This window comes from Sardina pilchardus, chromosome 24, assembly GCF_963854185.1.
Source record: "Sardina pilchardus chromosome 24, fSarPil1.1, whole genome shotgun sequence".
In the NCBI taxonomy this organism is placed as follows: Eukaryota; Metazoa; Chordata; class Actinopteri; order Clupeiformes; family Clupeidae; genus Sardina; species Sardina pilchardus.
The window spans coordinates 25,407,132-25,422,131 of NC_085017.1; the positions used below are offsets into that span (position 1 = coordinate 25,407,132).

Genomic DNA, 15,000 nt, shown 5'->3' on the forward strand with positions numbered 1-15,000 from the left:
TGGAGTGTACAGGCCACACGCAAGTTTGTCTAATCTGCTACCATATCATTTTCGCTCTATCTCATCTTTCTCTTTGGTTGTTCTCTTTTTTGTCCCACACTTGATCTCCTCTTCCCTTCTCCTCATCTCAATATACCAGTTGCACCTGTAACGCTTACTCTCACATGCATACTTTCTGAAGCACATTTTATATACTTTATTTGATTCCACTTTACACATTAGGAATCAAATCTCCTGAATAATCCAGTAGATTAAAGCAGTTCAGCAATCTATCATGAGTTCACAGGTTCAAGGGTATAGAAAACATTGTCTCTTCCAAACACACACACACACACACACACACACACACACACACACACACACAAACATACACACAGACTCAAATGCTTAGGCTGTGTTGTCACTGTCCCTTTATTTTGAATAATAGGGCTGTGTCTACATGCCAGTGCATACCTGGTCATTACTCCAGCATTCACATGCACACACAAACATGCACACCTTCAACTACATAAGTACTCACTCACTCTCTCTCTCTCTCTCTCTCTCTCTCACACACACACACACACACACGCACACGCACACACACAATTTTTTTTTGTGTGCCACACAGAATGTCATTGAAAAAGAGCTCCTCTATCGAGTGGTAACCCACGGCAACGCTCAACTTTGCCTCTCTCTTCCCAAAAGCTTCCGCAGCCTCCGAGAGCTCGATCGAACAGATGTCACGTTCATTCAAAGAACTGGAGACCTTAGAGGAGATCTTTCGAGTTCATCATTTGTACTAGCCACACAATCCAGACCACAAGACAGGCGCCCTGCTCTGTTGTCCACTGTGACAGGCACAACACACACCCACTCAGTCACCCTACTGATTACCTTGCACATAATATGAGGACTAACAGACATCCAGCATCTTCAACATCTTCAAAAATGGCACTCAGGATGACAGAGCAAAAATGGGGCTCTTCATCAGAAGAGTGTATTTTTGCTACTGGCCTAGCCTGGATAGCGATTAGCACATAGACCTTCTCAGTTGTAATTGGGAGCAAATCCCAAATTTGGCGAAGGTTCATATCGGTATTTCCTGGCCTGTACTGACAAGTTGGTTTGGCTGTCCTTTATATTGCTTATTTTGATAAAGAATACTAAGCAGAAGTTGTTTTATTGTATCTACAACATAGGCTCACTGATTTTGGCTTGTCCTATAGTTGTGTAACAAATACTGGTTACCTATTGCAATGGTTTGACATGCAGTTCAGCATTTGATTACTGAGAAATAACAGACCTCCAAATGCTTTGACTGAACAATCGGTAATGTGCATTCCATAGAGATGTTTTAAGAATGCAAACATAGGAATCATTTACTCTCTTGACCTTGATATTTAATCACTGCACCCTATACATTATTATCACCCTATGCATTATCACACTGTTGGAATGCTATTTCAGTGCTGTTTGGGTTGCAGGTGTGTGATCATGGCAGCTCAGTTCAGAGACACCCCGGGCTGCGTTAAACTGCAGCGCACTGAGCGGCTGAAATCCGCCATCCCACCTCCGAGTTAGTGTGCGCGACCTGTCGAACGTGACCGGTTATTTCAGGAGATTCTGGGAGAGCTGAAGAGCCGTCCGCCTACGGAGCAAAAGCGCTCGAGCCCTCGAGTGAGAGACCGTAGAGAGGGAAGGGGGAGGGGAAGGAGTTAGATGGAGAGATAGAGAGGTGTTTGAAGGAGAAAGAGAGGAGAGAGCAGGGACAAATGAAACTTTGTTGGGAGGATCACAACATGACAAGGAGTAAGCTCATTATGCACATCACCTCAAACCACAGCACAGAAGCACACACACACATGTATTGATAAACACACACACACACTGCAGGCACAAATACATGTGAACATAGACATGAATGCGCACACACAAACATAGACTTACACTCACACAAAGACGTGAGTATGCATGATGTACACACACACGTACACATTCACACACACACACACACACACACACACACACACACACACACACACACACAGTGAATGCCACAGATATTTAGGTCTTGTCACATTGTTTATTCTTCGATGAGTAACAGTGTTATAGTAATCCAAATATATACTGTATGTACAGCATGTTGAATGTAGGCTACTTGTCTGGGCCCTTGGATTGTGTCCAGTCATTCAGTCATTCTGTTGTCATCTATCTTGGGCCCCAGCATCTCTAGAAAGTGACCCAATCCAGAGTTCCAGATTTAATCCGAGCCTGCAGCCTACTGCTGTTGTGTTCCCACCCTCACAGACTGAGTGTTTTGTTGGCATGGTGACAGATGTTGGCAGGGCGACCTCAGACGTTTTCCCTCCTTTTTTCCTCTCCATTTTGGGCAGCGGGGTCTATTCTCAGCAGCCTGCATGTGTGCCCCAGCCTGTGCAAGCACACACGCTCACACACATTCACACACACTTTCTCTCTCTCTCTCTCTCTCTCTCTCTCTCTCTCTCTCTCTCTCTCTCTCTCTCTCTCTCTCTCTCTCACACACACACACACACACATGCGCACACACACACCATTCCCCATGCATGACAGATGCTTATAAACTGTATTTCATCTGTCTTGATTATAAAAGTTCTGTTGAGCAAATGACTGATGACGATGAAAGTGAATACATTTTTATTCCGATTCAGAGCAAGCTGGCTTCACAGGCGTGTGGTTAGGTGTTTTTGTTTTGTTTATACAGTATAGCAATATTTAAAGGATTTGGTAGGATTTGCTCTTTCGAGTAGTGAATTAAAGAATTTTGATCATTTCTTGAAGCAATGGCGAAACACAGTGAAACAAAAATGACTCTGCTTTGACACGTGCAAAGTCATATTCTTAACGAATGCAATGTTGGGATTAACCGTAATTAAAGCTGTGGTGCATTGCGTGCCAATTTTCTAGGATAATGTTCAAAGCTGTTCACTCTGTGGCCAACATGTGCATCTCCTTTTAGCTCCTGTTTAGATGGAATTCTGATTCGAAATGATTTAATTTTTTTAAATGGTAACTCTAAATAGGCCATGCATACAACACTGTGTCACTGATCAATCAGACATTTAAGATTATAATTATCATTAAAAAGTAAATCAAACTTTTAGACTTTTAGACTTTAGGTTATTGCAGTAAAGTCCTGTGTCAGAATCTTAATGTTAAACTTAGGATAGTTTTGTCTTTCATATTAATTATGTAAATTTACGACTAGGGAGGAAACCTGGAGGCTGTCCAAATTCCCCCAACTTTGGAGACTGTTTGCAGGACACTCTCCATGTGCCTGAAACGTGCTACCAAGAAATTAGGCCGCAGACTGCTCCACAGAAGTCACCTCTTAAAATATTTTAGAGCCGTTAGACATTTCAGTCGATTCAGAAACATTGAATTTATTGAAAAACTGGCAGACATTCGTAGGCCCATTCGTTGGTTCTTTGAAAGAAAAACGTTAGACTATAAACTGGGGCGGAATTCTGAGACTGGCATACAAAATTGAGAATTGTTTTTATTGGACAATGAAAGTCAGTCCGTTAGTCTCTCTCTCCCTCTCTCTTTATGCATTTAACACGCAGGCACACACACACACACACACACACACTCTTTGCGCGTCGCGCTAACAGTCGCACACTTTATTGGAGGTGGGCGAGGCTAGAATCTGATGCGCTCGTTCCGCGCACTGTACTGTTTCAGTCATCATTCCTATCTTGCGAGAACGGAGCCCTTTAGAAAGAGAGCGGAGAGAGACGTGAGAGAGGAAGTTACCTCTTCCCCGTATAACGTTTGTTCTACGAATTTATCACGACTTTGATGCGCATATACAGGAGTAAGATCAGCTTGGTGACTTAGTGCTGCTTATCAAAAATCACAATGTCTCGAGTTGCGGATTTGTCAAAACTCCGCCAGGAGAGAATGCGAGAGATCAGTCACCGGGTAAGTTATGCTAAAAAGACTTCAAGCGCACGTTGGATAAACTGCAAAACACGCTACCACACAACATTAAGGAAGTGACATTTTCCGTCTTAAATGTCCTCGACACCTTCGAACAACATTACTTTTGCGAGTACGGTGACTTATTAAGCTATAATCAAATAGGGAAGCGTCATGATTTTATTCCTCGGTTAGTTTGCCGTGTGTTTAAGATATGATTTCCGAAGTTAACGGTACTGATGGTTTACGGCAGCGTGCGTGTGTTTCCTCATTATACGCGGCGGCTCCTTATCTTGTTTATGAAGGGGTACGGCGCGTACTTGTCGGGGAACACTTGTTGTTCAGATGTTCTGAGGTATAACGTGAATGTAGCCGTAGTTCTCTTTATTTAAGTATGCCTAGGCCCCTATTGCATTTTGGACAGTGGGTCTGTGAGACAGATTTGCGCAATATAAGCCAACCATTATTGCCACACTCTTGAAAGACGTCAAGAGCCTGTAAAGTTCGTAATAGAGCAGAATTAACGAGTCAACTGGAAGCCCTTTTCAACAGCATGTCAGAGGTGGAGCTTGAAAAGTGTGTTTGTATCTAGGTGTGATTGAGTGGGCTTTCTCACAGTATCTTGTCATTGACGGTGTGTGTGTGTGTGTGTGTGTGTGTGTTTTGTGCCTTACAGTGACGTAACACATTTATAAGACTACATGCGTGTGCTTATACATTTACATAGGCCTACTGCATGTATAAGTGTGTGTAGTTGAATATTATCTTATAGAAGTCAAGACTCTCTCTTACCTATCAAGTGACACCTCTGTCTGAACTGGTTGCTGTAGACTACATTCCCATGTGAACCATGCAGACTAGCCTCTCTGCCTGCTGTGGGTTTCTCATCATTAAAATACAGAAAATGCTCTTCTCTCACCTCCACAAAGACTGGTAGGATTGAGGTGATACGAATGCTAAAGCTTCTCAGTGAGATGTCTGTCTGCTGTGATTCCAGCACAGCTCCTGATCATGTGGGAGCAGCAAATACACTAACCCCTCCTTGTGTGTGTGTGTGTGTGTGTGTGTGTGTGTGTGAGAGAGTGAGAATATATTTTGAGTATGGCCATATCCTTGTGCCTATGCCTACATGAACCTTACACATGTTCAGGTGTGGTCAGAGATCACTGCCCCCTCATCCTCGTCCTGTCGTGAGGCGTGGGAGCACTTGCTCTATTTTAGCCCCTGGGTCCCTGTTGAGCTCGTATTCAGGACATCAGGAACGGTCCCCCCAGAGAGCCGCTGGCTGTCCAGCTCGCCGCTAAATCCGGCTGCGCCGCAGCTTTTAACTGGAGCATCAAGCGTCTCCATCGACGCCGATCGTCAGGCAGGACTGTGGGACGCGTAGCCTAAAGCGGCGGTATCTAGGACACGGGGTCAGACCTTTTAACCCTCGTTTTCTGAGCCCCTTTACCTAAGGTGACCGGATGTCCGAGACCAAAACCAAGGACGTAATCCCAAAAATGTGGAAAAATCAGGGACATTTTCAGTTTGACTATCAATCTGATTGAAAGACATACAAGTTTTATCCTCAAAAATCGGGGACCTAGGTAGTTTTTCTGTATTTTCGGGGGGACAGGCAGCCAGAAACGGGGACTGTCCCTTGAAACCGGGGACGTCTAGTCACCCTGTACCTCTACCTCCCAGCGTGAGAGCAGCCTACATTAGGGGCGAATGGAGGGGGGCTTAGGAATGGATCTGGATACATCTGCTTTAGAGTTAGCTGATATGGACTCTGATTAGCAACAAGTGTAACAGCCTCACCTATACTCATGCTTAGTGGTGTTGGACAGTAGCTGTTGATTTGATAAGCAGGTTATCCATAGACAGAGAGAGACGGTTTATGTTTGATTCTTGGTACCTCTGATTTACCTCCTCCATGGCTTTGCCTCCATGCAGGTAAATGAGGCGCTCTCCCAATTCCAGTGTCTGATGCCCGTACTCACGAAACCACTGGTCACACACTAGCCCCTCTGCAGGGTCACAGGGACAATACTAGTGTGTGTTTTAATTTGTCCACATCACTCCTCATCACTCCATGTGACACACACACACACACACACACACACATAGGCACACACAACTCACACACACAGAGAAATAGAGATGCTCCGTCCTCCATCTTCCCGGTTTATTGGTGCTCTGCTCCTGTAAATCTCGGAAGCTGCCTCCGCTCCAGCCTACTGCCAATAGCAGCACATACAGACCCTGCTCTTGGAGGGTTGGGATCTCTCTCTGGAATTCATGCGAGCTGGAAAATACACCTTGTTTTTATTTATCTCTGCAACCAATGTTCCTCACAGATCCCTTATTGACGCTATGAGAAAGAAAGACTGCTGTGCTTAGGAATAAATCACACACACACACACACACACACACACACACACACACACACACCTACACACTTCAGTCTCAGCTTGTGTGGACATACACACAAATAAGCACACACACACACACACTCACACTATCACATTCTCATACTTTTGTATAGACTCACATCCACCCCCTTTTTTCTGTCGTACCCATGGCAACCCAAGGAAGAGGGAAGAGGAAGTCCTCTCTTGCTGCTTCCTGTGCCGTGTGCCAACACGCTCACCGACATGTAGCCATCTCTGGTCCACCGAGGTGTCTAATGCACATGAGTCTGAGACCACAGACTGTAAAGGAACTCCTAAACCAAACCTCTGAGACACTTCTCCAGCCAGACAATGTGTGTGTGTCTTAACCATAAAACATTGGAGTTGTGCACTGGTACATGTACGGCCACGTTACTACAAACGGAAACTGTACAAACGGTGTGTGTGTGTGCGTGCGTGCGTGCGCGTGTGTGTGTGTGTGTGTGTGTGTGTGTGTGTAAAAGGTTTCATTTCCCCCCATGTAGTTGGTTTGAAACCCCTGACATCATGTCTTCATTGTTAGTACGTGTGTGGAAGCTTGGTTCTGGCTCAATGTATGCATGTTTGTGCTGCGCATTTACTTCCATTTTTTGTACGGTCGGCCAGACTCATCTCATGGCGAAAGAGGAAGATGAATCATACAGAACTGATTGGTTCGAATAAAGTGCTGAGTCGGCGCCCGTTAAAGCAGGCTAGAGGCTCCTCTTGAACAAAAGTTCGAGAGTGTCAGGGTGCATGTTTACCTGGAACATACTCCATATGTAGGCGGTATAATGCCCTTGCCAGAGCACGTCCATTTTTTTTTTTTTGACTGTGTATTGTACTGCTGTAGCCACTCGTATCTGTTTCAGAAGAGCTAGGAGATGATTCAGCGTCTAAATGTGTGGGGGTTTATGTGTGATGTTAATAGTGTACTGTACTGTATGTGCTGTGCAGTCAGTAAGAACAGGTCGAATGGAATTTTGTACTGTAGATCTTCCCTGTGTGCACGCCAATGCTTAGGAAAGCAAGGGTTAACACATAATCAGGAAATGTATCACTCATATCAAAACGTAAATACAGTCAGAACAGAAGTATTCATAGTTAACCCCAAATCTGTATTCAGTAAATGGAAACCTTGAAGTCCAGTTCTTGATTTTGAAGAGAAGTAATCATTGTATTGTCTGAAAGTGAATCCATCAAGATTGTTGTTTGGAATTATCCATTACTTGCATGTCCAAACTACATCCTAAGTGTTGAAGTGGAACACTGCATAAAATAAGCCTTAACCCTCCATGCTCCCACATACGCATTATACGTCAGCCTGTCTGTCTGTCTGCTGGTCTGTGCATGTGTACAGTATTTCAGCAACATCACTCTGTTGCTCCCAGACATCAACGACGTTGTCATTATTCATCAAATTAATTTGTCACAAGACTCAGAGTCTGTTTATCATTAATCATCTTTGAAATGGTCCGTATGTCTGCATGGCAAATAACTGGAATATGATAGAATATCGTCTGACAAAATGACAGCTCACCTCCGACACATATCCTCTTCAGTGATGTAATCCAATTCTGTGTCACTTGGGACGGTCGGTGGTCATGCTGTGTTATCGAAACTCAGGGCCTCTGCCATCTTTCTTTACCGCGGCGCCCACACACCCACAACATAATGACAAGTAAATAAGAAACAGAAAAGTTTGTCTGTGTTTCTTATTTACAGTCTTTATTGTGACTTTGTTTATAGAGACAGAAATGAGACACTAGCAGTAAGAATGCATGAATAAATTGGCCAGAAATCTGTATCATGCTGGTTGTATTAGTTGTGTTTATAATACACTGCACTGTATATTGAGTATATTCTGAACGTGTAGATGTTTCAAATTAGATTCATTCCCAGACACTTCAAATGAATGAAATGTTCCATAGATTGAATGTGAAAAAATTGATAAGAATGCCTCAGCATTTTTTTTATGTATTGGTTTAACTAACATCTATTTTAGAGGTAAATTATTGACTACCAGTATTGTCCAGTAGTTTACATATTGGTAAATGGCTGCTTGTCAGCTTCTGTCTCAAAGGTGAGATGACATAGTGAGGGAGAGATCATCTTACAATGTGGGCCCTTACGGACTTAACGCTTTAGACTATGTCTGGAAATCAAAACAGGAAGCTAAGCAACCGTACCCTGGAGGTTTGGCCTGGGTGTGTCGCGAGGGGGTTGGGAGCAACCCTCATTCTCAGACCAGATGTGGCATCAAAGCCACCGGCTCCTCGCACAGTGCCTTCCCAGTCACGTGCTGATCATCAGAGCTCTTCAAAGTGCTCATGCGTGGGAAGCAGCCCAACAGTAGTCACCTATGCAAAACATGTTCTACCTTGTTGAATCTGTTTTTCTAGCGCATCATGAACAGCATAGGTGGTCCACAGTGGTGTAGTCTACGTGATACTCAAGACTACGCAGTATACCCACTTAAAAAGCGTCACCATCTCAGCATACCCACTTAAAATAGGCAAGGAAATGCACTAACATTTGGGGTTGATCACAGTATATCCACTACAGCTAACTAGACTACATCACAGCATATCCACTACGGGAGCGTACCTATGTTCCCCAGGTCCTATGTTCGCCGGGTCCTATGTTCCCCACTTTGTATGGGACCGGGGAACATAGAACCCTTTTTTTCTTAAATTTTAGAAAGGGTCCTATGTTCCCCGCTTTTCCCAAATGGGGTCCTATGTTCCCCGGTATGTATTGCAACCGGGGAACATAGGACCCTTTTGGGAAAAAACGGGAACACAGGACCCGGGGAACATAGGAATGACCCTATCCACTACAGCCAACTAGACTACATGGCAGTATACTACAGCTAACTACTACATCACAGTATATCCACTACAGCTAACTAGTCTAGACTACATCACAGCATACCCACTACAGCTAACTAGACTACATCACGGTATATCCACTACAGCTAACTAGACTACATCACAGTATATCCACTACAGCTGAGTAGACTATATCACAGTATATCCACTACAGCTAATTATACTACACCACTGGGTGTTCATACACCAAAGTTACTGGTGCGATCTCCCTTAGCATGGTTCTCACTGCTAGCTGCTGCTAGCGCTCTTTGGAGCTATGCCCTGCTGCCCGTGCTGTGCAGCTCTCAGCCTAGAACGAGGGGTGAGGTTCACGGCTGCACAGGCCTGATTAGCCCCGCGTCTGGGTGATGCTCACGCATACAGCATCAGCATCAATTCATCTGGAGCTCATCAGTGGCCCTGGAGCTCCTCTCTGCTGCTCCGTCCAGGGTGCACAAAAGAGTGGGTTTTAATTACGACTGTTAGTTCATAACGTTAATGATGAGGAGCACAAAGGTAATAACTGTGTGTGTGTGTGTGTGTGTGTGTGTGTGTGTGTGTGTGTGTGTGTGTGTGTGTGTGTGTGTTTCTCTCGCTCAGAATAAGGAGAAGGAGCGCATGCGTGAGCTGGAGAGGGAGGCGAGGGAGCGGGAGGCTCGCTATAGCAACGGACACCTCTACACCTCCCTGACTGTTTCCGCGACGACGCTCTGCTCAGCCTGCAACAAGAGCATCACTGCCAAAGAGGCCCTCAGCTGTCCCAGTGAGTTACACATCTCCAGCACACCCACACACCACATACACAGACATGCATTTATACAGTATATTCTCTCTCTCTCTCGCTCTCTTTCTCTCTCTCACACACACACACATACACACATGCGCACAAATACACACATGCACACACACACACACACACACACACACACACACACACACACACACACACACACACGCACACACACACTGATGTAAGTCAGAGCACTCCATAAAGCATGCACATAACCTCACAGACACACAAGCACACAAGCTGCATGCACACGTATGATGCATGACACAGGTGGTGTGTGCAACATACTGTACACATGCACATGCAGAGATGTTTATGGAGTTGGTCTCTCTCTATGACATCCTTGCCTGCTGTGGAAGAAGTGTCTCTGGTGTGTCTGCTCACAGCTCTCTCAGTCATCTGAATGGAATAATGACACGCAGTTGTGCTCCCACATAAACCCACATTATTCATACTGTCTTCTCCCCCACTTTCAACCACACACTGAAATACACTTGTTGATTATCCTTTTGTAGAGCTTGTCATGTCACCAAAGTGAGTGTGTGTGTGTGTGTGTGTGTGTGTGTGTGTGTGTTAAAAAAAAACAAACCATCTAAAAGAGACACTTAAAGAATTTACTAAATTTACCGACTGTTGATACCATCATGCCAAACTGCACAAGACGCAATGCATGTGTACACATACGTACACACACACTGACACACACACACACACACACACAGAAACAAACCTGTATACAGATAATACATTCTGTATTTCTACAGAACACACACACACACACACACACACACACACACACACACACACACAAACACACACAAACCTATATACAGATAGCACTTTCTGTATTTCTGCAGAGCACACACACACACACACACTCTCACACACTCCCACGTGGTGGATCGCGAGGCAGGAGCCGTGTGCCCAGTGCCGTTGGAGATGGCCCAGGCCTCCTACACACTGCCGAGAGATGGACCACGAGATAATCAACACTCTGCTCGTCGTTCCTTCCCTCCCATCTTCGTTTACTATGAAGCGTAAAGCACACAGACGCCCGTACACCCCACAGAGGACTGGTCAAGAAAACACCACGCGCGTTAGGCCAGAGATTGAAGCGTAAATAGAGGTGAAAAAGTCCGGCTTCAGAAAGTAAATGTCCTACCACATATCTGTGCCAACCAGCTGATTTTGATTAGCACATCTCTTCAGCCAGGTATAGCAGCTAATTGATTAGATCACCTGTGTTCAAGTGCACAGGTAGAACCAATACATGATTGGACTTTTACTTTCTGAAGCTGAACTTTTCCACCCCTGAGCGTAAAGCAGCCCTCAGAGGACTAGACAAGAACACACCACATGCGCTAGGTCAGAGAGGTCAGCATTCACACTTCCCAAAAACCCCCAAGGAGCACTGGAGGAACACAAGCGGTTGAATGCTGTTTAAAAAAAATAAAGCAATCGAAAGCAAACAATTTGTGATTGAAACTGGGACCATAGTTTTATTAACTCAATGCTGCTGGTCGTTTTTGGTAACACTTTAGTTAGTGATTGATATATAACTAATATGCATGTGTATTAGTGCTCAATAAGGAGACAACAGAGAAGGAGACTCAGCCATTGATTCTGATCCGAGGACAAGGCTTTATTCCTTTATCTGTGCATGCCAAGTTAGTAGTGGAGGAGAGGAGTTTTACCAAGTTGCTTCACTTTTCTCAAGAGATTTGCTTCCCCAGAATATTGGCCCTTTTAAAAATAACATGTCACACGTGTTTACACTGAGGCTGCATTGTGTTGAAAAGGACCAGAAGCTCAGTTATGCAATCAGCTGTGCACTGCACAAGTTGAAGAAATCAAACTGTTATCATCAGAGCTAACTGCACTACTCACACTTAAGTCCTAAGGTGTACCAGTTACTACCACTACCTACGCCCCTTAATGAATGAACTTAGTCACAAACATGCACACACACACACACACACACACACACACACACACACACACGCATATACACTCCCACCTGCACACATTTGCACACACACCCACCCACACACCACAGTTGTGGACACACACGCACACCACACCCTTTCCGTTGAGTGAGCATCTACACTGTGTTATCAGATTGGTTCCTGAAACAAGCTCAAGCTGTAGGGTTGTGAAACTCTTGAGTTGAAGAAAAGCGTGTGTGTGTGTGTGTGTGTGTGTGTGTGTGTGTGTGTGTTTGGATGTGTGGGGGAGGAGTTCCTGATCTGCTGGGAAAGACAGTTGTGGAAAGAGGGGGCTTCGGGGAACCCCCCCTCGTTAGCCCCCATTCCTTTTCCTGACCAATCACCCCCAAAACAGGAAGTGAAATGATTTGAAACAATGGAACACATGAAAGCTGCAGAGAGAGAGAGAGAGAGAGAGAGAGAGAGAGGGCGAGTGAGTGAGAGAGAGAGAGCGCGAGAGAGAGTGAGTGAGTGAGTGTGAGAGAGAGTGAGAGAGAGAGAGAGAGAGACCTGTTAGCAAGTGAAAGTGTGTGAGAGAGGTCTCCATGGCATTATGAAAGACTAATGTAGAGCCAAGAGGAGAGAACAGCCCAGAGAACAGTGCATGAAGATAAGCACGTGTGGCAGAGGGTCACTCTGAACCCATATTTGTCCATTTCTTTCAGCCTGCAACGTCACCATCCACAACCGATGCCGAGACACACTGCCCAACTGCGCCAAAATGAAGCAGAGGGTAAGAGGGGAGTGAGAGGGAAGGTGTGGAGTTTGTTGGGGTCTACAGAAAATGTGACGAGGGCTGTAATAGGGGGTGGTGGTGCTGAGGAAAGACTCAACACCCAGCTTCTAACAACTCAGCATTTTATCTCTACGAAGGCCGACTAATGGCCTGCACAGACTACATGATTTCAATCCGATTTTGCCACGATTGTGTCCTGACCGACAAATTTTCGTTGTCGTGTCCGAATTTTCAAAGTCCAGAACGATGCTTGAAAGAGGAAGCGCCTTGTAATGTGACATTCAATGACCCACGATTTATTGTCTGCGACGTTCCACAACGTTACGACCGAAAGTCTAGCATGTCCGAATTTTTTGGGAATCTCCTACAGCTCCTGTGTTGACTGTGATGACACGCTATGAGAGGGCTATAAGAGACGATCTTGTAATGTGGCCAGTCTTACGACCAAGTGTGGTTCTCTGATCGCCCAGTCCGACATGGTCAATCGTAAAAGGTAATCGTGAAAGACAGAAAAATTGTGTAGTCTGTACAGGCCACAAGAGACAAGGTCCTGTTTCCCCTTTTGGATTAAAGCACAGTGCATGATCCTCTGGAGGGTTCTTCAGATAGAAACTGTGATCAGGAAACCACTCCCTTCTGTAGTAGGAAGACATGTGCAACATGAACTTGTATAATAAAGCACTATGAATAATGCGAGAGTCAAAGTAGGAGATTTGAACGTGTCACTGATCTGCTGTCATCTAACCAATCATGCTCTGATCCTCTGCGTTGCCACAGCAACAGAAGATGGCATTGTCAAGGACCAGTTCGTCTTATCAGAGTGTGACGATGCGCAACAAGAGTAAGTCTCTGCCACATTTTGTCGAGTTCTGCAGACAAGCCTCTTTTGCACAAGCACACACAACTACTTCCATTAACCTGCCTTAACAAGGGTGAATAGATATCATTGAATACACTCCCACACATAGGAATGTCTAGCACATTTAGTCTTTAGCCTTTTCTTAAATACTAGTTGACACCGACTACTGATTTTAATAGTGGACTAGTTGATAAAGCTCCTAGTTTGAACCCAGTCTTGGAGGATGATATATGTGATGTGTACTAGTATATCCTGAGAAAGTCCTGATGAGCCCCTTTCTTTTTCACCTCATCACCTCACCTTGTTCTTTTCTGCTACCTCTTTCTCATCCGCCTTTTATCCCACTCTCTCTCTCTATCTCTCCGTTCCCTCCTCTCCCTGCTCCCACCGTTTTATCCATCTCTTTTGTATTCAATTTTGTTTCTCATCCCTCCATCTCTCCATCCATCCTCTGTGTGTGTCCTCTCTTCCACAGGTACCCTGATGAGGGAGCGGCCCAGCTCGGCCATCTACCCGTCCGACAGCCTCCGCCAATCGCTGCTGGGCTCTCGCCGCGGACGCTCCACCCTCTCCATCTCCAAGAGCGTCTCCACCAATAACATTGCAGGGTGAGTTAAAGGCTCCTCTGCTATAGGCTGGTGGCAGATAGAGAGAAGTAGACAGGTAGTTGTTTTTTGTCACTGAAGAGTATATATAACGTTTAAAGTGCATATTGTTTCATACCTGATACATATAAACTCCAGTATCTGCCAGTACACGCTCTGATAACTTCAAGAAGCATCACTCTCTCCTGCATCATTAATGATTTAAAATGCACACGTATTGAGGTCAGCTGCCACCAGATCTTATGAGAGGACAGTAGCCATGTATAGACTATGTCTCGACCCCATTTCTTGAGGCACCAGTAATTCTATGTGGTCTGGGCAAAGAGTTCAGAGGCACTTTCCCAGGGGGGTACAACCCAGTGTGATTTGCCTAACGTACAGCACAGTACATTATGATTCCGTTTCATAGATACACAAAGAACAGGTGTCGTGTTCTACTTCCCCATGCAGCTCTATGCTCGGCATATTGTGTACAATTGCATCAAACTACTGCTGTTACGTCTCGTGCATATACAGTATGTCTTCCTCCCTGTATTTGCATTTCCATATGATTATCAGTCATGTTTGAAGGAAGAGATGTCTTAGTCTCAGTATTATCTTTCAAATGTTGTAACACTGTTGTGGTACTGTGGCAAACTCCCCTGCAGGCTTGTGTTTGGGTGTTTAGTGTTGTAATGTGTGTGTTGCACTATTGTGCTACTGTTGTTAAGTTTTTATTTTTGTATCTGGTTTATTTTTGTGTGATTATGCCTCTCTACATGCTTGCTCACTATGATTTTTGTTCTTTTTTGTTTGTTTG

General features: G+C 44.8%; 1 protein-coding gene across 2 annotated transcripts in view; it reads left to right on the forward strand.

Annotated features, from left to right (window-relative positions):
• The window catches only part of arhgef1a (Rho guanine nucleotide exchange factor (GEF) 1a), a 34,139-nt gene that overhangs the window by 5,553 nt on the left and 13,586 nt on the right, over positions 1-15,000 (forward strand). Inside the window, exons 1-5 of one of the 2 annotated variants that reach the window (XM_062529444.1) lie at positions 3,728-3,945; positions 9,827-9,989; positions 12,667-12,734; positions 13,515-13,578; positions 14,072-14,204. In XM_062529444.1, coding sequence (XP_062385428.1) covers positions 3,883-3,945; positions 9,827-9,989; positions 12,667-12,734; positions 13,515-13,578; positions 14,072-14,204 — 491 coding nt within the window. In that variant the 5' untranslated portion in view covers positions 3,728-3,882. Of the gene's footprint in view, positions 1-3,727; positions 3,946-9,826; positions 9,990-12,666; positions 12,735-13,514; positions 13,579-14,071; positions 14,205-15,000 lie in introns of those variants that run through there. The other variant, XM_062529445.1, reaches the window with a different exon arrangement.